General features: G+C 45.8%; 1 protein-coding gene across 2 annotated transcripts in view; it reads right to left on the reverse strand.

Moving 5' to 3' along the window:
• Positions 1–24456, reverse strand: part of RAB11FIP4 (RAB11 family interacting protein 4) — a 91237-nt gene that overhangs the window by 42112 nt on the left and 24669 nt on the right. For both annotated transcript variants that reach the window (XM_021414672.1, XM_021414671.1), the window contains exons 2-3: positions 16732–16819; positions 8100–8188 (exon numbers count right to left, since the gene is read on the reverse strand). In XM_021414672.1, the coding sequence (XP_021270347.1) occupies positions 8100–8188; positions 16732–16819 (177 nt within the window). The remainder of the gene's footprint in view (positions 1–8099; positions 8189–16731; positions 16820–24456) is intronic.

A 24456-nucleotide genomic window follows, 5' to 3' on the forward strand; every position in this document is an offset into this window, starting at 1 on the left:
ATTTTTATTTTTTAAAATGTAAGAGGGAGAATTCCTGGCAGTATATGAAGCACTTTTGTTTTGAAGAAATGAGAGAGGCTTCCTCCAATAAAATGCACTGCTCTCAGTCTGATCAGAGAGGCTAAAAAGCAAAAATGCAGCAGGGAAATTCTCTCTGTTTGCTCGTGCAAGGAGGGATTCCATTGGCTTTGTTTAGCTAGGACATCTCTTTGCGGTTGACTTTCTCTCTGCTGTTTCATAACCACTTGGAACCTTGGCTTGATCAGCCAGCTTTTACAGGTCTGCACACTCTTCTCCTAACTACAGACAAAACATAAAACCAAACCTACTTACGACCATGCTTTTTACTCCACAGAAGAACTTACATTTCCATTGCATAGCCTTGCCACTCAAATATATGCAAAGAACACTGTGTAGTCCTGTATCTTCCATAAACACAGCACAAATCTCCCCAACAGCAAAAAGAGAAGATATGAGGCGGAACGGGAAATAAATAAAGAGCGAGCAAGCTTCACAGTCATGAACTGGAGGGCAAAGATAACCTCATCCTGTCACATGAGTGCCAAGAACTCCCAAATTCTATATACAGTGGTTCTCATTTGGCTACTTTTATTATAGACACGCTGGCATTCCCCAGAAGGCCATATATCAGAATCAGGACGGCTTCGCCACCCTCTGACTGAGCAGCTGTATTTCTTCACGGGAGAACAGTACACAGTGTGCGCTGTCACAATATTTCTCCTGCTTATATTGTTAATAACGCTGCATTCAATACAGCTAATTAAAGTGGACGGATTTTCAGTACAGCAAACGAAAGGAAAAAAAGACTAAACCAAAGCCATACTTACCTGAAGGATTAAATCAATAGGATGCGACTTCCCTGATAGAAAGAGACCAACTTGGAGCTCTCAGCGGTTTCCCAGCCTCTACCCAAAGGGCCCAGCTTGGTTTATCCATGGAGAAACAGGGCTGGGAAGAACATTTTGCCATGGCAACATGGCAACTGACAATTCCAGTAAAAAACGCCCCCAAAACTGTGCTCAGTCAGAAAATGGGCGGATGAAAAGCTTGAAGATAATACCTCAGAAAGGAAAAAACAGATGAGACAGAAAATGTCTCTTAAACATAGGTTCTGTCAGAGAGAAACGTGACAGGCTTTCAAATGGTAAAGCTTTTGAATACAAAACCCTACCTGGGCCACAGAACAGAAATAAATACTCAGAAGATAGTCATGGATAACACAAGGTGCAGCTGTGCAAGGTAACTCCTCTTTCAGGGCCTGGAACAACGCCGTGGCTGTCACTGCACCTGCTGGAGTCCAGCGAGTGCGGCAGAGCTGAGCAGCTCTGACCCAGCCAGCCCAGCACAGGGCAGGGAAAGGGGATGCGTCCACCTGGGCAGCTCCGTGCCTGAACGTTTTGCTCCCTTGTTGATTGGAGCTTGTTACAGGAGGTGCTTGCAATTTAAACCAGATCACTGGCAGAATTTGGGCAAAAGCGCAGACAGAAAGTCAGACCAGCTTTTCAGCTCCCCTAAAAAGACAGCACAATCCAATTAAACAGTAGTGCACCAAGAGATTGTGTGTCTGAGGGCTATGGAAGCCCAAGCAGTGGATCTGCCACATCCCTCCCCAGCCCTGGCAGCGTCCTGCAGGCCTCAGACCATGGGATTGAATCTGTAGGGAGCACGGCAAGAACAGGTGGGAAAGCATTTCTCCCAGCCTGGGAGCACGCAGATTTCAAAATATTTTCTTGTCCCAGCTCAGGATGAGAAGATCAAACCTTAGGTTGTTTTTTTCGTTTGTTTGTTTTTGTTTTTAATACCACAACCAAGCAGAAACAAGTCCAGGGAAAAGTAATTTCCTCTCTAAAAATGTCAGTGTGTGATGTTCCACCAAATCACAGAATTCAAACTGGTTTTGAAAAAGAAAACATCTCTCAAACAATCTCTTTTAAGGCTGCTGGAGGAGTCAGCATTTATTTTGTTGGAGGACGCCTCCCCTGCCCTGAGTGCAAAACTGCTCCTCCTCTGCAGCAGCTCACCAGGACAGCTTTTGTAGTCAGCCCAAGCAGCCAGGGAGGCAGATTTTTATGCAGGTGTTTTGTACCAAGGACACTTTGTATGTATGCACAAGCATATAAAATATAATTCAGAATATTGCCAGGTGAAAGCAGGCAATTTCCATGTAAATTAGTCCCAAATGGGGGCACGCTGCGCTTTTCATTGCTCTTGGTAATTGTTCACTGGGGGTTTCTTGGCAGTTGTAGTTAATATTGCTTTCTGATGCTCTGGAGAAAATGGAGAAAAAAGAGCTGCTGAGTGTTGCCCTTAGAGGTTATAATAAAATTCTAATCTGTGAAGACACACTATTGCCTGCATACAATCCTACTTCATCCTACCTAGGAATGTGGATTTTTTTGCCTGTAACTGCATGGCTGTGCTTTATGAAGATTTCAAACAGAGCTGAGCTTCGAAACCTCTTCCAGCAAGAGATTCAGGCAACAAACACCTCAGAAACAAAGCCACGGTGTGGGGCTAGCTTTACCAGGGTCTGAGAAGCAGAGGCTGGGATCAGCCCCAAGGCTGGGCCCCACAAAAGGCCATCCCTGAAGATGGTGACTGCACTCATGTCCCATGGGATGCAATAGAAGCTGAGGAGAAGGAGAATCTGGCAGGTTTAGGAGCATCAAACATAAGCCAGATTTCTAGATTAGCTGTACACACCCAAGGGAGATGCTCAAGACATAGCAGTACTTTCCCAGCTTAAGTATTAGAATATGTTGACATCCCAGGTTTTGATTATTGCAGGAATGAAGATCCAGCCTCTCCCCCAGCTTCTGGAGGAAAGACATTTGAATGAGTTGTCCATAATCACAGCATGGGTCCCACAGCACCAGCAGGACAGAAGGGCCCACCAGCAGCTTGGTAAGGGGAGCGAATTACAAACATGCACTGTGCTGATTGCTGCACAGCATGAACAGCCCAAGAGCCCCCAGCACAGGGAGGCAGACACTGAGCATCTGCAATGCCAGAAACACAGTGGGAGCCAAGAATGACTGAGGGCGTGTGGGTGGTGGAGAAAACTGGAGGCTGATAAAAAACAGAAAAAAATAAAGCTTCAATTTGCTGTATTTAACACTGCTACTCCTTACCACATAGGTCATGTTTTTCTCTTTGCTATCAGTTGGAAGATATTTCCAACTTAACATCTTAACTTCTGAGCTTCTGCTAAGATGAGAGATCTGATGTCCTTCACTCCAACTTTGCTTCAGCTTCCAGAAGGAAGCACAGTGAGGTCAGTACAGCCAGCGTACACAGACCCATTGTGATCCACGTGGGAAGACATTTTCTTGGGGGCTCAGCCCTGCCAAGTCTGCACTAAAGGCAAAACAAACCCTATCAACATTAAAGCTCTGGAGGATGTGCGGTGCTTTCTTTGGGAAAGATCTGGTTTAACTTGTGGTATCAGGCTAGTGCTATTCCTTGACTGTTTTGTGGTGGATACCTCCCAAACTGGGCAGAACAGGCTTCTGGCTTTTCTGAAGCCAGTGGGGGACTCCTAATTGCTACTGAGAATATTTTCAAAGAAGTGGATCAGTTAGTAGTCCCAAATCCATCCCAGAGGCAAACACAATGTATTTGTCATGTTTCAACAATTTTTCTGCTGTTCATACAGTGTAATTAATCACTTGGCAGGCGGCGAACACACACAGGACTGAGAAGGCAGCTCATTCTTTGACGTGCAGCAATCATCCTGCACCTTGTTAAGAGGCAGACTCACTCTTATTTACAGATGAGAGCAGCAAAAAATGGAAAACGGCAACTCAATACAGGACCAATGACTGGGAAACAAACAGCCTTGTTTAAAACAGGGGCCCTGCTATCATTGTATCTTACAAAGGCTCTTCCACTGGGTTTGCATGTACAGCATTTGGGCACAGATTTCAGATGAAGGATTTTCTCATCTGTAAAAACACCCAGCCTGTCTCTTCACAAGCAGCTGGTGAAGTATGCCATTACCTGGTCTCACTGAGGGGAGGTCTCAGATCTTTCATCCAACCTCCTCTTCTTACCAAACCAGGTGATCTCCACTCGAATCTGAACAGCCAAAACGTGCCACGTGAAGGGTCGAAAAATCCAACTCCTGTTGCAGATTCCCTTTCCCTCTGACTTAGGAGCTTGGACAGAAGAGCACCTGAACCCAGGCAACTCTTTCTCTGCGCCTGCAACGCGAGCCTTGGCCAGGGAGATGCAGACACAGCCAGCCTGGTTCCCTTTCAGCCTGCAGCCAGCGCTCCCAGCTGGCCAGGTGCCCGGCAGGGCCTGGAGCCAGCCGTACAGAAATGCTAGACACAGGCACTTTGCTTTGTTTGAGCTGCCTGAATCTGGGTCTGGGTTTTCACACAGATACTTCAGCTGTGGACTTTCTGTTGGTTCCCGTCTCCAAAGGCTGTCCGGGGCTCTGAGGTGCTCGCAGAAACTTGCTATGGAGCAAATCCTGCACAGACTTCTGGCTGTGGCCACAACAGCAAACAGTGGCAGGAATTCGGGGTGGATAGATTGGCTTCTGTCATATTCTGGACATTTCTATTTTCCCTCTAAGGACTGTAAGAGACAGAAATTATACTAACAGCACTTTGCTGAGGCAGTACCTCAAACAGACGCAATACAGACCCGAACTACCACACCGACAGACTCAATTCTTACACAGGAACGCGGGTGTATTCACAGGTCCCGGAGCTGAGAGGCTCTACAGCTGCTAACTTGTGCAGCTCCTTGCAGAAGAGAACTGCTTCCCTAGCGTGTATAACCACTCCTTAAAATGCTGGAGGACTTTCAGTAGCAGAAGTAACAGTAACAGAGCTTCTCCTGTGTAGTGCCAGAACCCCGCAGCGTTAGTGCAAGGCTGGTGGGGCAGGCACAGGTGCTAGCTCAGATCACCTCACCTCCCAGAACCACAGCCCAAGGAAAGGCTCAGCAGAAGCTCCCAGTCCCTCCCAGCCCATCCCTCCCAGCACTGCAGCATCTCACAAACTCCTGTTCTACCTCTGTGAAAGAGCCACCGAGGACGTGTGGCGGAGCGGGGACTCACACACTTTGTTTAAAGTCTAACAGGAGTTTCCCATTCCATGCATGCACTCACATACTCTTTGCAGCCTGATTCAGGGCTGATGGAAGTCAGTGAGAGACTTCCCTTTGATATGAGAGTCCTGTAATACCCAACTGCTGCTCTTTGCTATTTATGCATCACACCCTAACAGACCTGAGCTCAGTGGATGAGTTCCATGTTGGCCTGAAATATCATACTGACACAGCCTCTCATTATAGGCCATTAGAAACCTTCCATGGAATGGCCTTTGCGGTTTAAATTGCATATACAGTGTGCTTTTTTTCCCCTCTGTTGTGGACAAAGTTTTAGACATTAAAAGCTCATCAGTTTTTGTTCTTGTTTACACCGAAGAAAAAAAAAAGGTAAAAACAGATCATTTAGAAAATGTCAAATCAAATGCCCCAGCCTCCTGGTATCTGAGGATCTTACATATCAATTTAAATTAATTGCATCCACTTGGTTTCAATTAAAGGCTTGAGGTTTGGCAGTTCCGTCTTCCCCCATTTGACTCAAAATACACAAACAGGCTGATGAGTTCAGCGCCTCGCTGTGGCTCCTGCCTCTACCTCATCCCACTTCTTGGCATTTCCTTCACCTCATCAGGTTTTTGCTTCGCTTTAGGCTTTGGAAAGCTACAGTCCAGGCAATAGGCCCGTGGGAGATAAAGTCAAAGTGACAGCAGAGGAAAGGAGAAATAATGTAAGATGAGGATATGTCTCCTCTTCCTTTTCTTGCTCCCAAATCAGATCATGAATGCAGAGACAGCATAACAATGAACCAGCTCAGAATCTTTTCGCCTTTGTCTAAGTGCAACCCTTTGGGTGCAATAAAAGAGATGCATTCCCTTTAAAATACGTCCTTGTGCCACCACAGCAGATGTACCCTTCTGCTGCCTCCCTCTCCTGGCTGCACCTGAGAATTAGAAAGACATGCGAAGGGTATACCAGGATGAACATCAGATTAACAGGCAACTGCTGTTTGTGCCACTGGGAGCTGCTTATAGGCTTGACTACATCACCAGGAATTCACACTCAATAAGGTCTGGGAAATGCAGAGTGAGCTCACATGTTCTCAGCAGGTACTTCGCTGGGAGTTGAGCACAGAACTCAGCGATAACCTCAAATCCACCCAGGCCCCAGAAGTCTTCCTCTGTTTCATCAGATGGAAAAGTTCATCTTCCTTCCCCACAGGGGAGGCTCCTTAATGCAGCCTGTTCTCAGCCTTCTCCCAGTCCTTAACTGACATCTAGTGAACAGCTTCTGAACTGCACCTGGAAGACCTGGAAACTGCAGGTAACCGAGCAGCTCTCTCTGGAAGGCAGAGCTGTGCAGAGGAGCTGTGAGGTCAGTGTGGAGTGTACACTGCGCATTGTTTCCTGTCCTCTTACCACCACTTCTCTGAGGCCACACAAATACAGCATCAACCCAAAGTGGGCAAACCAGAAGCCTGCTCAGGAGCACCCAGCGAGACTTCCACGCAGTAATGACTGAGCAATTTGGACAGGCAGTCACTCTGCCCTTTTCCTCTCCCAGAGGCACCAATCTAGAATGCAAAAGAAATGCCATCGGCTGCTCTCAGCATTAGCAGCAAGCACAGCTTCCACCTCTTCTGGCTTCTGGGAAGCTTTGCAGCCACATCTCTTGGCTCATCTTCAAGCACCTTTGCTGCAGTATGTCCTTGGTTGATAGCATCTCTGAAATCCCAGAGGAATGAAGACCCAACAGCCATGCCACCTGCCCTCTAACAGAGTCAGAATGAGCCAACATCTGCACAGCAATAGGAAAACATCGAGTGTTTGCAGAGAGACTGCTTTGCATTTTATAGTCTCTATCATCTCTTGCAAAACAGGGAATTTGGTTTATGGTACCTATTAAGGTTACCAAGCAACAGCATTGCGGGTATCTGTGTCACCACTTACAAAACAATACGGTTTCAGAAACAAGCAGTGATAGTGCTGTCAGCCTTCCACCGCCCAGGTTCTAAAACCAGCCCGTCATCTTCATCGCGTGAAAAGACACAGCAAGCTCAGACAACTCTTCCCTATCAAAAAAGCTCACGGCCAAATTCTGCCCTTTTGTTTGCAGTCACAGAGGGCTCTTTCTATCCTGTGACAGGCATCCTCTGCACTGAGGTGAGGCAGTGTCTCTATCTTCTGCCCAAACAATGGAAACCATTTTGTGTAACGCCATGAAACTGTGGGGATGAGCTGGACCAAGGACAAGGTCCGTGGCATTTACACCTCTCACCACATGCTCCAGCAACTAAGTTTAAGTGCTGAACTCAGCTATTCACAAAGGAGCGCAAGGAAAATGGGAAATCAGGATCTTGGTAGAGATGAGTGATTTCTCCTATGCACGCAGTGGGAAGGCAGACACAATTGTAGCATTGCCTATAGTCCAGCTGTTAACACCTCTAATCAAGATGCCAGCATGACACATTTGGATCTCAGGCTTGTTGCCTGGCCTCAATTCCTAATCTCTTCCACAGTGACACATTAAAATTTTCATCACACAGGGTCTGTGTGTAATGGGAGGACCTCTCCTCCACAATTCCACTCCTTAGTCAATGTGAAACTCTTTTTTGTAGTCTAAATTTGTAGCCAGATGTGTCAGAGCTGCAATGGTGATTTGTGCTTCCTCTGTTCAGCTTCTCAGCTCAGTGGCTGGGCTGCTCTTGGCTGCTCAATGCATTTAACATAGGGTAACTGTCAGCTGGCCTGAGAGAATTTAGGATTTGATTAGCATTGCTCTTACAAGCCTCAGTGTTTCTTGGCTGTGAAGGGAGCCATTGTGTACAAGCTTGCTGGCATCACACAAGTGGAAAACACTGATTGTATCTAATTAAATCAGTCAAACTTCATAGGTGAACAAGTCCTCAGAGACCTTCTGCAGATAACAAACAACAACAGCATTTGTAACGACCCAGCTACACATCACTCCCAAGACTTTCTCAGTGCCATAAGATGAGACAGAGTTAATGCTTCTCTTACCTGGTAATAGTAATCATCATACTGTGGCTCATAGTGCTGAGGCCCGGAGTTTTCAGGCGACAGGACATCGTTCAGTAACTCTTCACAGCCTGGCAAATAGGAACAAAAGCAAATGATCAGGCTTAGAGTTTGTCTTCCCAGAGATCACATGCATGATGAAGGAAGAAATAGTTACAGCTAATCTTTATGCACGAAATCTGAAAGTTAACTCTGGAATATATATAAATAGCTGCAAGAAAGCTCTGCCTTCAGCACGAGGCGCTAAATTGGTGCCATCACACTAATGCTGACTCACCACGGATACTCTGAGCTACAAGGGAACTGAAAGCTGGGCATTATTTTGCTCAGTGACCTGTTCTGCAGCATTGAGACCACCCCTGACCAACGCCAAGCTCAGGATTTGTGGGCCTGGTGCTAGCTGGGTGTTCACCTGACGTTAGCGTCAGCAGAGCTGCTTCCAATTCTCTCTCATCTAAGTGACAGATTGGGCAATGCCTATGTGTCACAATTTCCCCTTCAAAAAGAGCTCTGTCACAGAGCACACAGAGTTTGGCAAGCAAACATTTATGCACTGCCATCGAAGATTTTCAGCTTCTGTGTTTGCTTTTGGTAACCGCATGAACAGCTGGAAAAATCAATGCCTGTGTTTCCCTCAGTCCTCTCATCTGAAAACCTGAGACAAATACAGAAACACTGAAATCACCAGATGTCTCATTCCACATTAATTACCAGTGACTGCACTTGTCACGTTGAGCTGCAGAAGGCAGTAGTGTCAGGCCAGGTTATTTTACAATAACCAGTTTACAGCCTTGGGCCTACACTGTGTGAAACCTCAGCACGCACGTACCTTTGGAAGCTGCAATTATCCAGTGCAATACATCTGGCTGTGACCTTCTCAAAAGAGGCAAGATATGAAACATTTTGCCTTGAGAAGGCGCCTTTCTACCTAACTTGCCTTGCCTGTCTCTGTACATTTCCGACACATCCACGAGCTATTTGTTTCCCCTGGTTTTAGTATTTTGCGTGTCAGCGTGTGCTTGACTGAGGTTACTTTCTGGTCCTCTTCCAGAAGAGGATTTTCTTTTGTGCTTTTTGACATTAATATCAAAAGCTTATTACTCATCAAATTGCCTTGTGCCAGCACTCACTGTGACAACCTTTACACGTATGAACAGCTTGCTCTGCTAAATGGTCTCTGCGTGATACAGGGCATGTACTCATTGAGTTATCTCCAGAAAAGAAATAAAATAAATGCCAAGAGCCACACAGCAGTGGATGTACACTGCTGCAATGAAGAAGATGTGTTTACACAGTTCTAAACATTCCCAGTTACACCTTCAGCCATAATTTTAAGCCCTACTTTCCTAATAAAATTGTACTAACAGTGCTTGTAGCTGAAGACCTCTAATCAGTCAAAGTTCATTTGAGCCGGCTAGATAAGAAATGTGTCACCTCCCCCAGCCTTCTCCTGTGGTGGGGAAGTCACAAGGCTGTGCGTTTTCAAAGGTGCAAGAGGGATTTAACTACCAAAACCAAGGGGCATCGAAACCTTTCCACCTTGCCTCCTTTTGAATGCTGGCCAGACTTTCCTGTTAGAGCCAGGAACCAGCAGCCTCCCGATCTCCTGGGACTCAAACCTGGAGTTAAGCTGCAAGGTCACGTGTCCCCTCTTTGCTGTCTAGTTCTTCTTTTTTCCTGACCACAATCTCTGATTTTCCTTGTCCATTAAGGCTGATGCCTTCATTATAGCCCTGGCTCATTTAAATTCAAGCCTATAATTTACTCAGTAAAAATACCAGGAAGAAAAAGCACAAAAAGCACTGCCTCCTTTATACCTAACCAGCATGGGGCAGCCCTCCCCACTTCTTCATGAAAGCCACCTGGCACAGACTTTGTGTCCTGGTCCAGAACCACAGAAGCCAGTCAAGCTTTTGATCCATTTCCAGAACATCGCCAGGCATTTAATCCAATTTGGCATAGCTCAGTTTGGCAAACAGAAATATCTTGCTTGTGTTGAAGTCACAGACTGAATTTCTATTGGCACTGACAGGCTCAGGGTGTAGGTTCATCTGAGACAAGCCCTGTAAAGGTGACTTTTTGTTGGGAAGATGTTTGAGTGTGCAGCAACTGGTGTCCCCTATGGGAGAGGTTTGCTTAGCATGGTTACCGTGCTGGCATCACAGCTTGGATCGCCTCATCCCTCTGGGAAGATCTGCATGTTACTACACCTGGTAAAAAGGGAAAAGAAAATGCTGAGAGGCCATTTTCCTTTGGGCTTACTAAAACACATCACTGCGCTCTTGCAGTCATCTGGACCTGATCCAACAACCATCAGATCAATGGAAAGATGCCCACTGGCTTCAAGAAGCTTAGGATTGTGCCACTGTTTTTATTGCTGTTAAGAACTGTATTTAAAGAATAAATTCTCTGTTGCTCTTTTCCCCTGTTGAGACACAAATTGGAATCCCTCAACCTCGGACGCCCACCCCTTAGCACCAGGAAGGTGGATTTTGGCACACTGTCCATAAATACATCAGCATTCTCGCTCAGTGTTTTTCTGCAATAGTGCTAAGACATCTCACCTTTTGCTCCCCTTATCTGAATGATAATTTTGCAAGTACTCCAAGAGCTTTACACAAGGGGCACAGTATAAAGAGGGGACTGTATTAACCTGCAGTGTCTCAAATACGGTGCGTATGTCTTCTTATTACCTGAATATATTTTGGCTTGCAGCCTGGGATATGGCAGTGAGCTAAATTAAAGTGTCACAGACCAGAAAGGAAATAAGAAAAAAAAAATAAATCAAGGTTTACTCTGGCAAATCTCAGCGTGGAGATGTGAAGGCTTTGGACAGCAGTGTGCACAGGGAGTACTCTGGCCTGGCACACAGGGTGCTTCCTGCTGCTAGTCTCTCTCTTGAGGAGAAACATTTTGGCTGGGCTTGCAGAACTGCCACCATGGATATTTCAAGCCATGAAGCAGTATGCACTTACGGCTACAATCTGTCCATAAATAACCCATTGCAAATAAGTGAAGGAATACTTTCTGGCTACTTTAAGGATCTCCTGCACCGAGATGTCCTATTATTGCTATAATTTCATTTCCCAGGAAACAATAAAACTGAAAGCCACTTATATGGCTGTTTGGAGCTATTTTATTTGAATGCCTACTTATATCACAAGATCTTAATATGCTTAATATTCTGTCTGCCTTGCGATGGTTGGGAAAATTTCCTCGTGCACATTTCTGGGCAGCACTTGGCAAGGAGATGTAGCTCCACTGCAGTCACAGTGAGGCAGTGAAGGAGGCCCAGAGCAAACCCAAGAATAGCTTCAGGTCCTTCCATATTAACCAGCACAGCTCTGCAAAGGGCTGCCCTCTGAGGAGAACACCCTGCTGAAGGGCTGCACAACACATAAATTGCTGTGCAGGGTGACACTGACCCGAAACAACCTCACCTCCAGAGACAGAACTCAGATACCAGGTCACAAAAGGACAGAGGTGAGGCTGCTGATTTCCTTCTCTGGCCAGAGGTACAAGGTGAGCTGGCACTGACCAACCCCTCCGTGCCCCTCAGAAGACCACCTGACATATTGCTGTGTGTCAGTTCTCATCCAACAGAACACTGAGTTCCTCTCTAATCTAGTTCTGTCTGAATTACTGGAGTTTAAAACAAACAAAATAAAATTAAAAAAAAAACATGTAACATAAGCGTTAAAAATGCAGAAGCAAGCACAGCTCCTTTGGCCGTAGATGGATTATGGAGAAACACATGATGTGGGAATTATTTGCACTTTGCAGTGGCAAAGTGAAGTAGAATGACAAGTGACTTGTCTCTGGTGAGAGGAATTCTGCTGCAGAACAAGAATTCTATGTAGTACCATAACCACTACGTCTTTTATCCATTCTTCTTGTGAAAACACAAATATTTATTGAAAATACCCAGCTAAGACTAGCAAACTCTGAAACACGGAGCTGTCTGTCCCAGAGAAGGGATAAGATCATCTTTAGCCCTAAGCAAAGATTATGCAGATGTTTTCCAAGTCACTGAAGGGGAAGAACCTTTAACATTTCCTGTTTGCTTAGGATGCCAGACATGATTTCTCTTCCCACATAATTTTACAAATTTGCTTTCAGTTTCATTTGAAAAGAAAAAAAAAAAGTTTTTCACACTCTAACAAACAGTCAATTTGCAAACAGACATTCTGGCCACAAATAAATGCAATTGCAGCAAAGTGATTTCCTGCAAAAGCTAGAAGGAGAATTAACCCATCCTGTGTCAGGCAATTTTCACAGGCAATTAAGCGGTTTTAATACTATAGGAAATCAAATCTGATGAACTAATTGAATGAAGTTGGTTCTGGGCATTTTGTCCTAAGCCCAATAGCTTTTTACTTCACCTACCCCTGGATCCTTAACGGTGTATTAGACTCATGTACGGTTTCAGGTTGAGCCTTAGAAAACTCTGCATTGCTTTTAAGAACAAAGAGCATCATTTCATTAAAGGGTTACGGCGTTACTCACAACTGCAGGGCTCAGCTCTCCACTCACCCCATGGCAGCCCCCCCCTCTCAGCCCACGCACCGCTCCCCGCAGCTCAGCCTCCCCCCTTATCAAAGCCATTGTCCTCCAACCACCACGCCGTGGTCACTGTTGCTTTCGTGATTGAAATAAGCTATTAAGTCGGATCATATTTGCCTTTTTTTTCCCCCTCTCATTCTGCATTAATTTGTATTCACGTTGTACCCCCTCATCTCTGAGCTGCAGCACCAGGGTCAGCAGGGGGAGCTCGCCCTTCATTTGTCACGGCGCTGGGTTTTTTAAGTCAAGCATCAAAGTGGAGGGACTATTGGAAAGACAACAGAAATCTTAAAATAGAAAGCACAGATCAAACCTAATTAGATCCTGCCAAACAGACCAAGAGCCTGGTCCTGCAAACACGTCTGGCTGCGGAACCGAGCAGCCTTTCTAGCACATTAGAGATAATAGTTCCACTCAAACCTTCAAGTGTTACAAGTGCTGAAAATATTTACTGGAACGGTACAATAAATTCAGTACAGCGAAAACAGTCATCGACTCCGCTGAGCAAACTGCAAGGGATCCCATGCTGACCCTGCTGCAATCAATGGGAATTCAGGCTGAGGGGATGTTCTGGCTGCTCTCAGCGTCCCTGCACAGTGCCACTTCAGACACTGCTCTGGCTTCGACACAGCTGCTCGCTAAGAGGGCATGGGCGTTGTGTGATGGCAACTGCTCTCCAGACTAATGCAGTTATTAGAAATAAAGACATGCAGTGAGCAGATAGCGAAGGCAGTCTCAGCAGCAGTAAAACCATCCTATTCTGGTATTCCAGTGAAACGGCTGCCAGGCTTTAAATTTGATGGCAAGCCTGCCCCTGGCTCTGGCAGAGCCTAATTGCATGGGGAAAATAGCCTTGACAGTAGGGGTTCTGCTCAGACGCTGAGGCAAAGTGCTTTAATCTGCAAAGGACAAGCAAAAAGAAGCAAAGCTTTCCATAAATAGAACACACTCCTGCACGAGTAGTATTCCACCGCAGACACAGAGGGAGTGAGCTCCTCCAACACGCCTCTGCCCCCTAACACTGACACCTCCACTTGGAAAAGTTCTCTCTATCACTTCTGGAGATGCCTGCTGTTAGTGAGACTCCTCAGCACATCCTTCCCCACGGTTCCTGCTATTTAGCAGCTGAAGAAGATTGTTTCTTCCACCTGAGAGTGCCAGCAGCCGCTGGGGAGGTACATGACTCACACGTCATGAGGTTTATCCAGCTCAGGAGCACTGAGGAGGAGGCAGGGCCACTTGTAAAGCACCACAACACTTTGCATTTTTTACCATGCAAGAAAAACAATGCTCTGGCTTATGCAGGAGAGCAGCCAAGCTGCAGTTTTTGGACACAGGACTTGAGGTTTCTCTTTGCAGTGAGAGTTGCTACCACCCCATTACAGACATTGAACCATCTGATGTTGAGGTACTTTTTTCAGGCTAAGATCGATACCTGGATCTGAAAGGGATTTGAATCTATTCTAGATGCTTCAAGCCCAATGTTTTAAACATCAATTCAAGACACATCGGACTACCAAAAAAACTTAACTCTATTTTGCCTCTGTTTTGCAAAAAGGTTCTTCAGCATACTACTAAGGCAAGCATGTGTGAGATAACTTAATTTGAAGGCCCATAAATGAGAAATATGGCAAAGCATTAGGATAGTAAAATTTGATTTTAGACATTTGGCTTCAAGCGCTAAGAATAACACAGCTTCATACTCCATCACTGAAAAAACACTGATTTATAGTAGCATCTAATTTTGCTCTATTAATCTCATTACCCCAAGCAATTGCAATAGGCTGAGAAGGCAAAGAATCATAGTCATACTCTGCTGCTGCCAAGACTAATTGCTTTTGTTCCATAACAAGTCTGCTGCTATCACTGGGATGTGGCTGCACTGAAAAGCAAGAGGTGGAAGCTTCCCTTACTGAAAGGCAGACATTCATTTCTTCAACTTTAACATGACCAATTTGTTTTTAAGGAAAGTATAACTGGTAACTAAAGACCAACAAACCTTGCTCATACTGTGGGGTGAGCAATAGAGACAGATCTTCTAAAGAGATGCTGTGAAAGAACATGTAACAATGTCTTATCAGAAATAGGTGCAACAGCTCCTGCAAATGTATGAGCTTGGCACTGGCACTGTCTGGGTGCTGACAAAGCCAAAGGTGTGCTAAGAGAACTCCGTGTGATGCTGCAGGATTGGAAGATTTCTCTGTATCTGTTCACACGTATGCACTAGCATTCATCAAGCCTATCATAGGATGCTCCACACGAAGGCCTTAAGGCACTCATCAACTATGAGTACAAGATGTTCCAGAGTGTTTGACTCAGCCATGTTTTTGCAGGGCTGGACCTCAGGACATGAATGTGTGCCCCGATTCCCACAAGGTGAGCAGGGGTGGAGGTCTCTGATAACTCGCAATATGCCCACACTGTCCCCCTCCCAGTAAAGGAATTGCAGATTCACTGAGAGTAATGCCTGCTGGCTCCCATTTACTGTGAACAAGGGCACTCCTATTACGAATGTTCTCCTGGTTGACACCTCCCCTTACTGCATTTGAGCACATCCTTCGACTACGAATTACAGAGGATTAACGGATGCACAGAGCTTGTGTATTCCTTAACCTAGAACCTGGTTGGCTACAGCACCTTTTAGAAAAGGACAATGTCTAGTGTAGGCTATAGCATTTATATATCAGTGCATTAACTTTCCCTTAGGGCTTTCCAATGCGTTCTGTCAAATACATCAGCATCACCTTGGAAGGTGCCTCCATGTACATGGACTGTGAGCAACTTCTCACTTAATTTCACATAATTATGCACTATCCTCAGCTACCATAAACTTTAATTAAAATGGCTATGGTGCCACATTCTTGCATCATTATGGCTTCACAATGGCTTCGTTGTAGCAGACTCGCCAGAGGATTCTCATGGAATCAGGCTACAGTTGCTGTGACATTCACTTTGCCCCTGAAGTGAAGCCTTGGGGCTGTGATGGCATTCTGGCACTTCACTAAGGACATACCAGGTGTCTGGGAAAGGACAGGCTGAATGATTTTGCTCTGGGAAGCCAGAAGACTAATCAGCAACAAAACAACATGTCTCTCTGCTGTTTGCTCCACTGTCCTTTGGCAATGCTATAAATGCATAATAGTGTCTGTACATTCTGTGCAAAGGAGATGGTTTGATCTAACTGGTCTCTGCCTTCCGGGCTCCTTGACATGTCCAGCCTGTAATTAACTCTTTTCATTCCAATACAAGCACCTAAGTACTCTGAAAACATGAAGCAACTATACCTTGTGGATAAGAAAAGCACAGTAGTCTTAACTTTTCTAGTAGAGAAATTAATGCCCAAGGGATCCCTAACCTCTTTAAGTAAATGAACAGCAGAACCAGAACCTGGGAGCGTCAGACTTGGGTGCTGCCTGCTAACCACACGGCTATTCTTTCTTCTGCTATGTTTTTTTCTGCTATGTTTTGCTTTAAACCACATCGCATTTGCTTTGAAAAGTTAACAGTAAACCAACACACAAGCATCTGTGGATGTAGGAACTCTAACACTGCTCACCAGTGATGCATGAGTTGCTCAAGAAGCAAAAATATACTGGCTCTGTTCCCAGAGTTGCCCTACTGTCACTACAAATAATCACAGGCAAGAGAGAAGCAGCAGCCAGTCCAGCCATGCTGCTTTCTGCCGCATAAACATCAGCCAGTCTCAGATCAGGCACTTGCACTGCTACACCAAGCAACAAACCAGCTGCACCAGGAGTGACGTGGCCAGGAACGCTCAGCTCTCACTGAAGGGGTCACCCAGCAATGCTCACAAACACATTGCTCAGGAACACACACCCAGCTCTGGGTTTTTATTTTCCAATTTCTAAAAGACTGAAAAAAGAAAGCCAAGAAGGACCGCTGGGGATTATAACTCTTTTACACCTGTATTAACCAGAAAAGCATACTGCTGCTCCCTAGCAGATGCATTGGCATTGATCATTACATTTCCTGCAACCAGTGAAACATTGGTAGCACTGAAGTGGATTATTTTTAAGAAACATGCACATACCTTTGATAGCAAAAACTCCATGACAGAAGTCCTTAAAATTGATTCTTCCCAAATCATTTGGGTCCAAGTACTTTGCCAGTTTTTCCACCTAAAAGAAAAGATTATAAAAATGTGCATTGATATCGGTGAATCACCTTCTGTCTGTAACTTCCACAGAAGATCGCTAGTGGAAGAATAACTGCAGTGTCTGCATGAATCATTCAAACCACTCTGCAAGCAGAAGTCACGTCTTATAGCTGGACAATCTGATGTCAAGAATGCTCTCACCGAAGTTTCTACAGCTGGGACACATCAGTACCTGGATAGTTTAATAGCAGGCCTCACCACTCATCTGTAGAGAATGGTGTTAATAGGCCTGCCCTCCTCGGGGCGCTCGTTGTCTATATAACTCACAACAAGTTAAAACCTTTGTGATCTCCACTCTGCCTTTATCAAAAGTTACTGGGGAAGGAGAGAGGATGTGCACAGCCCATGGGAGCCTCATTCATTCCCTGAAGAATCCAGACAAAAATAGTCAATATTCTTTGGCCATTTGGGATCAAACAAAAACTCCCTTGCCATAGCAGAGAACACAAGTTTGAATAGGAAAATACATTTAAAAAAAAAAAAGCTCATGTGACGTGTGTTCAGTACAGTATGCAATCAAGCAACATACTTATTGCTTATAATCTCAGCTTCACAGTTTAGCATTTCTGATCACTACTCACTGTAAAATGAGATTACATTGAATTCAAACGCAGCCACCAAACTGGCATTTGCCCCAGAGAAGGTCTGGCAGATTTCTCCTGGGGATGCTGATGAAGAGGGATAAAAGCAGGCTGACAGGAGAGGCTGTTGTGTTGTACTGTATAGAATAAAGGAAGCAAGGGTTTCCACAGAAACATGTAGCTGAAGAGGGAGAACAAGGAGAGAGGCAGAGCAGCCCAGGGAGGTTGGTCTGTGCTGGGACACCCCAGCTGGCTGCTCTCCCATCAGGAACATGCTGCATGGCACTGTACAAGTCCCTCCTACCCCTGTGCCTCCACATCTCACACCCAACAGCACGCATCCCAAGGCGGCCTCTCGCTGCCCAGTCAGCAGCAGCACCACTGAGACCCTGGTCGGGCCCTGACAGCACAGAGCACAGCTCAGATGAGAGGAGCAGGAGAGAACAACAGGCATGAAGGATGCGGCACCATCCTGGCAACTACAGCGTGAGCTCAGAGATGTCAGTCTGAGCAGCAACAAAAGCCCAGCCGGAAAGATTTGCAACAAATGAATCCAGGTGACCCAGTTTCTCAATGTTCTGTGTTGTTGTTGTTGTTTTTTAAACATGCTAGCAAAAACCTAGCAGTTTCTTAAAACTCTGCAGATAATGCAGCAATGTGTGCACATGACGCTTCTTCCTTCAGATTCTCTCTGTGTTTCTAAATTCTCTATGTACTAATAAATGCTTCGATTAGCCAAAGGCCTCATTAAGGACAAGCAAATCTACAGCTAACTAAAGTGTTGGGACAGTTAAATGCAATTCCCCATATCACAACAGTTCCTGCTCCCTGCAGGACATTTCCTGTCCCTCCTCAAGTTCCAGCAGCGTGGCAGCAGACTCCCCCAGCTCTGCTGCCTGGTGCTCCTCATTCACCCCATACCTCTGCTGGCTGCCGTGCACGGGACAGAGCAGTGACAGTGCCACACAGATAGCAGGCAATGAAAAACAGTGCAGGCACAGTCACTATCAGAAATCAATGTCACAAAAATATCAGCAATTGGACAATTGCTTTACATTAATAACATACACTCCGTAGTAGACATGCAGAATCCAAACAGAGCAATAGAAGGAGACAATCCCGGTGGCTTTGCTTGCTCAGGATGAAGGCAGGGTACTGCCACTGACACAGCAGTAAATTAACCGTACAGAGGGTGGCAGGTGTGGAAGATAAATGAGTACATTCCCTCCAAGTCTTTGCTTGAGAGGTTTTACTCTAGCCAGGAGGGCTGAACCACAAGATATCCCAGATGAGCAACTTCGGTATCCGTTCAGATAGAGATTTTAGGTATCATCCTTTCCACCCATAAATTCTGTCATGATGTTTTATTCTGGATCGTCAAAAAGATTCACATTTTACATTCAAAGAGCCGTGAGACCTTCCTTCCCACCGATCTGGCTAATTCAGACTGTCTGCTCTCATTTTGGAGGCTTCCAGTGGAAAGCCCAGATCATGCCCTGTGAGGCCGGGATGGGGCAAGAGGGATTTTCCCACTGACATCTCATTTTGTATCCGCATGAAATACAGCTCAATGTACAACGCATGCAGACCAAACATCAAGTAGAATCCATGTATAACAAAGACCTGGCACAGTTCCCTACAGATACAGACATTTGGGCTGCAGGTCCTGTCCTGTAACCACAAACACACCTGTCCTAATGAACACCTTGCTCATCCCTCAACAGACAACACGTACATAGGGCTCCTGCATTTCCAACCAGCAGCAAAAGCTTCCAGAACACAGGCACTCCACCAGAAACCGTAGTATGGGTTTAATGCATACAAGACCAGCCGGAAATCCTTCCTGAAACCAATTAAACAGATACAGGCTCACTACAGCAAAGCAGGGACACTGTTATCCTGCTCACCTTCACAAATAGCATAAATGTAACAGAAGATGAAGCAGCAGCAGCAGTTCCTTTCTTCAGACTATTTCTGGATGCATTCAAAGCAGCATAATCACACTGGCCACCAAGGCTGGTAGCAGCAAGATTCTAGAGCTGAAAGTCTTCCTGACCACCACATGTAGCAGCTGGTGTAACAGCCCCATCCCAGGGACCTTGATGAGGACCTCAGTGTGGCCACTAACAGCATGTGCCCCCTCTCAGACACAGCAGCAAAATCTGATCAGACACCTGTCTTCTGGGCTACAGACCAGCCCGTAACTCTCTCTGACAAATGGCAAGCTCCCACTGTTGCCATGTAAGTAAATAGCATTTCAGATGCTTGCAGGGTTGCTCTGGAGAATCCTATTTCCTGTAGGTCTCTTGCTAAGAGGCAACAAATTGTGTTTTAGGTTTTAATACAGATTCCTGCAGGCAGCTGGGAAGCCTCTGCACAATTTAATATTGTGCCATAGCACAGCAGTGTCACTGGGTGTTCCCAGCAAGCCGAGCATGCTAAGTGCATTTCTGAAAGATGATCCAGTGATTTTAGTCCACTCGTTTCTCAGTCACATACAATTACATTTTCTAATCAAATGAAAGGAGATACTATATGCCCGGATGTGTTCATTATGGAGGAACAGAGAATATATTCATTTTTAGGCCTGAGTAATGTCTTAGCAGTAAATGAAATTATCACCTGAGCAAAGTGCTTCAGTCTCCAGTTTCCCCCAAATCCAATTGTGCAGGGTTTCAATTAGATTTTGTAATGCAAACAACTGACATCAGTTCAGGGGAGATGAAAAACTTACAAAACAGCCTGATGGAATCAATGCCAGTACTGCTCACATCTTCAGCCAGCACTGACCAACACAGCTCCCAGCACAGGGCGAGGGATACGAGGATTTTTATCAGCTAGGGTTATACTCAGGTAGATAGTTGCATGTGGTTAGTGCACTAATACACACGCACATACAGTGCATAAACCCCTGTGTAGCTGCACAGCTTTGAGACCCTAGTGCACTTGATCATGCAGGTTTAACAGTTGTTTTCTGAGATTCTTTGCTGTGGGGATTAGCTGTTTTGCAATACCTAAAAGGGACCATCAGGCAGGGCTTCTCGGTGGGGCTGGAACAAAAGTGAAAGCCACTACTTGGTTTAAGCAGCACTTTCCAGTCAATTCCAGACTGAAGGTATTGAAATTAAGCAGTGTCAAGCTGTGGCCACATAAGCAACACCATCACAGCTACCTCTAAATCTTCTCCGCTGTCCATATTGTGTCAACCATCCTTCTGTTTCACTTTGTAGAAAAATGATGTCCTATCCTTCTCAGAAGGGGTTGGCTCCCAGCAATCAATCAGAAATTGTAGCACTTATTTATTGCCCTGGGAAGTCTTAAGAGCTTGTCAGTCCAACAGCCGGGCTGCATGACATTAAAGCCTTTTTTGCAGTCAGCAGCCCCATGGGCTTACAGATACAGCCCTCTGCTAGCAAATGCAGAAGCAGCAGCATTTCAGCCCTGGCAGTGGAATAAGCACTGCAGCCTGTTTTTGCAGGACGTGCCAGTCCTGGACATGGTCAGACTCCTGAGCCCCCTGCACCTTCAGGCAGTGCTGGGCTCTGCCTCCTGTGAGGATCCCTCTGCAAAGGGCACAGGATTGTAACACCAACTGCTGCCAAAATTCAGTGCTGAAGTGACCATGTGATCATTGTGATGCCTACGGGGAACGTGCCATGAGCTCCAGAGCTGAACATCAGAGACCACTGAGATGAGCTGGAGCCAGTGTTTTGGGCAGGGGTCAGATACTCTTCTCTGCATCACCACACAGAGCAATCCCCAGCACAAGCAAGGCCTGGATTGCAAACTCTTCTCTGAAGAGAAGAATGGGGACAGAAAAAATTAGCTGAAGGCTCAACAGCCTAGCCAGCTCTCCTGGCAGCTGCAAGGGTCTCTAATGAGCTCCTCAGTAGACATCCAGTAGTCTCAAAGAGAAGAAATAAATCGTTTTTTGCTTTGGGAAACAATTGGAGAAAATCATACCCTTTGTCCCTATTGTTTGGCTTGCATGGATGAATGGGTGATTATCCTTTCCATGCAATCAGCCAAAGCATTCACGTCCTCTCCGTTGCATTTCCCAGCTATTCTGAGTGCACTGCAATGTGATGTTTTCCCTGTTGCTTTCTGATACACAAGAGCAGCCTAGGAATGCCTTAAAGAGTCTCTGTGATGAAGGAAAAAATCTTTAAGAGAAGGGATAAAACTCAGTGTGAAGGAGCAGTGTTGTAATCAGAACGGACCATGGCAGAGATGCACATTAGTGAGTTAAAAACTACAATTCAAAGTTTTGGATGCCACACAGAGGTGAATGGCTGAGGCATTGTGGCACACACTTTGTAGGTAAGCAGACTGGTGCAGGTAAGGAACCAATAAGGCCTGGATTCTCAGCCTTAGGTCTATGAGTAAATGATTTATAATCCAGTTCTATACAGGGACTGAATTTGGCGAGCAGAGCCTCAGTAGGAAATCTGCCATACCAAACCATGCCTGGGAAAGAAATGAGGGCAGTAACTGAGTCAAAAAGCTCCAAAAAAAAAAAAAAAAAAAACCCAACCAAAACCTACCAAAATCCAACAAAGCTGAGTCTAGACACAGCAGGAGAGCAGAGGTGAAATCCTGGTGCCAGTGAAGCCAAGGCAGAAACCACAGTCAGGCCAGGGGGTCACTCAAAAATTTACCTGCCAGGGATTTAAATCTGGCATGCACTGGGCTATTTTTGTGCCTGCAGACAGTTAGCTGTGCCGTCCCTTGTTCTTTTCTTTCATCAGGATTCTCAGATGGCGGTCAGCCACACAACCCTTAAGTCTGAAGTCTTTGGAAGACCTAGTGTTTGTACTGATTTCAAAGTGTCCTAAAAATTGCAGAGGAAGAAGTGCATTTCCCTTTGAACTCTGTCTAGTCATCATAACTCTCTCAAGCAGAGTGAAGCAGGCAGGGCAGTAAGCTTGCTGAGATACTATCACCTTTTTGATACTTGTGCCATTGGAGAATGAGGAAAAGATTCGACTTTTGGCAGTCACCCAACTCAGCAACTAGGAAATATGTTTGCTGAGTTTCTTCAGCCCAAAGTTTCTTGCTGTGTTAGCTGGAGGGAGCCCCTAACTCTGGGGGGAACAGCCCTGCATTTACTGCAGAGGAGAAAACTGATTCTGAGCTCTGTCCCAGTGAAGGTGTCAAGGGACCCTTCCTACCGCCTATGTTCCCACAGGAGCCTCATGTATGGACACCTCCCGGCCAAGGAGCCCTGTTCAGGACTCCTGCCCTGCTCTTGTACTCATGCTACCAAAGCAGAAAGGCATTATTTTGCAGCAAAGACTTTCCTACAGGAACCTGAATCCTGCCACCTTCTCCAGGCAAGAAGCAGCTCAGACCTCTACTGACCTCCCTTAATTTTCTTCAAAAACTGGCTAGCACAGAGGAGATTTGTTAACATAAAGAAAATCTGTTAGATTTAGCTGTAATTTACTTCTGAGGGACCCCACACTGGCTCCATCCGCTAAAACCTTACAGCAGGATCCAAGACACAGCTAGAAGACGCCATTTGAAATAGATAACTCAGCAGCCTGCCTTCATACTGCAGGAGTCTGAGAGCACGTCTCACCCTGTAGTGAGAGCAGGGAGCACCTGGGAGCAGCAGGAATGGTGAGATTAGTGCTTGCAGGAAAGGTCAGACCGCGCTGCAGCAGCGACATTTGGGCAGGATCACCTGAAGCAGAAGCATTTGTTCAAAGCCTACAAACACTTCCAGCAAAGGGAGATTACATATGTAAATGCTGCAGGGAAGAATTAGAGAGGTTGCCATGCAATTTATACAGGGAGCAGCGGAACCGTACTCACTCCGATTTTAACAGACTTCAGACTTCAGGGCTTCACAGTCCTCCTCCATCAGGGGCCCTGCACGGGGCTGCTCATTTCACCACCACTCCCAGGGGCACAGCTCAGGGATGCTGCCTGCTCCCCTCAGCTCAGCAGTTCCCAGTCCTCTGCTACTCTGCCCTGCCCAGCCGCAGACATCTGGCCACCAGCAAGCTGCAGCCTTGCATCTTTACATACGACACTAGTTATAATAGCTCTGCTGTTTTCTTGCTTATATAAACCCCCAACAAGATGAATCTAGCTAGGAATGAGTTCCATTGAAAGGGCTGCTACTAAAACCAGCCTGCCATATCTGAGCTGCACGGGCTGATAGAATAGAACAGTCCGGGCAGAAGGCACCTACAAACATCAAGTCCAACTGACCACTTCAGGGCTAACCAAAAGCCAGGGCGTATTATTAAGGGTATTATCCAAATGCCTCTTGAGCACTGACAGGCACGGGGCAGTGGCATCCAGCACCTGTCTAAGAAGGCTGTTCCGTGTTTGACCATCCTCACAGCAAAGAAGTTTTTCCCCACACCTTGTCTAAACCTCCCCTGGGCACTGGGAACACACCACTGTGGAACAGCAGCATCTTTACAGCCAGCTGATAGGATTGTTCCTACCCTGGGGCTGAGAAATAACAGCAGTGCAGACAGCCTCACACTCCTTTGGTTAGCTTTGTAAGTGAAGTCCATACAGACAGAATATGTTTTAAGCACTGCTATGCAAGGTCACAGAAAAGCATATATAAGCAAAGGAAAAGAAATAACCATTCACAACTAGAGAGAGGAGGACTGTGTTCTGACAAGCTGGGATTTACAGATTCCAAGAGGAATGAGGATTCTCTGTTAAATTCTGCCAATACCAGGAAGGGGAGTAAGATGAGTAAAACTGTTTTACCTTGCAATGTAGAGACCATACTAGCGCAGTTGTGTTATTAATGTTTTCGTAAGAGATGCTGAAAACCCAGAAAGACTGCAGAGAACAGGCATAACATTCAAGGGCTGTGGAAATGCATCATACAACCAGGCTGAGACTTTTCTCTGTTTAACTCTGTAAAAGGGAGACCAGGAGCTGATCTGTTACTAGGCATAGATATTCCTGCAAGCAGGAAATTGCAGGTTATAAAGGACACCTGGTCTAGTAGAGGGAAAACAAAGAGCCATTAGCTACAAACTGA

Source organism: Numida meleagris, chromosome 17 (assembly GCF_002078875.1).
Source record: "Numida meleagris isolate 19003 breed g44 Domestic line chromosome 17, NumMel1.0, whole genome shotgun sequence".
Taxonomy (NCBI): Eukaryota; Metazoa; Chordata; class Aves; order Galliformes; family Numididae; genus Numida; species Numida meleagris.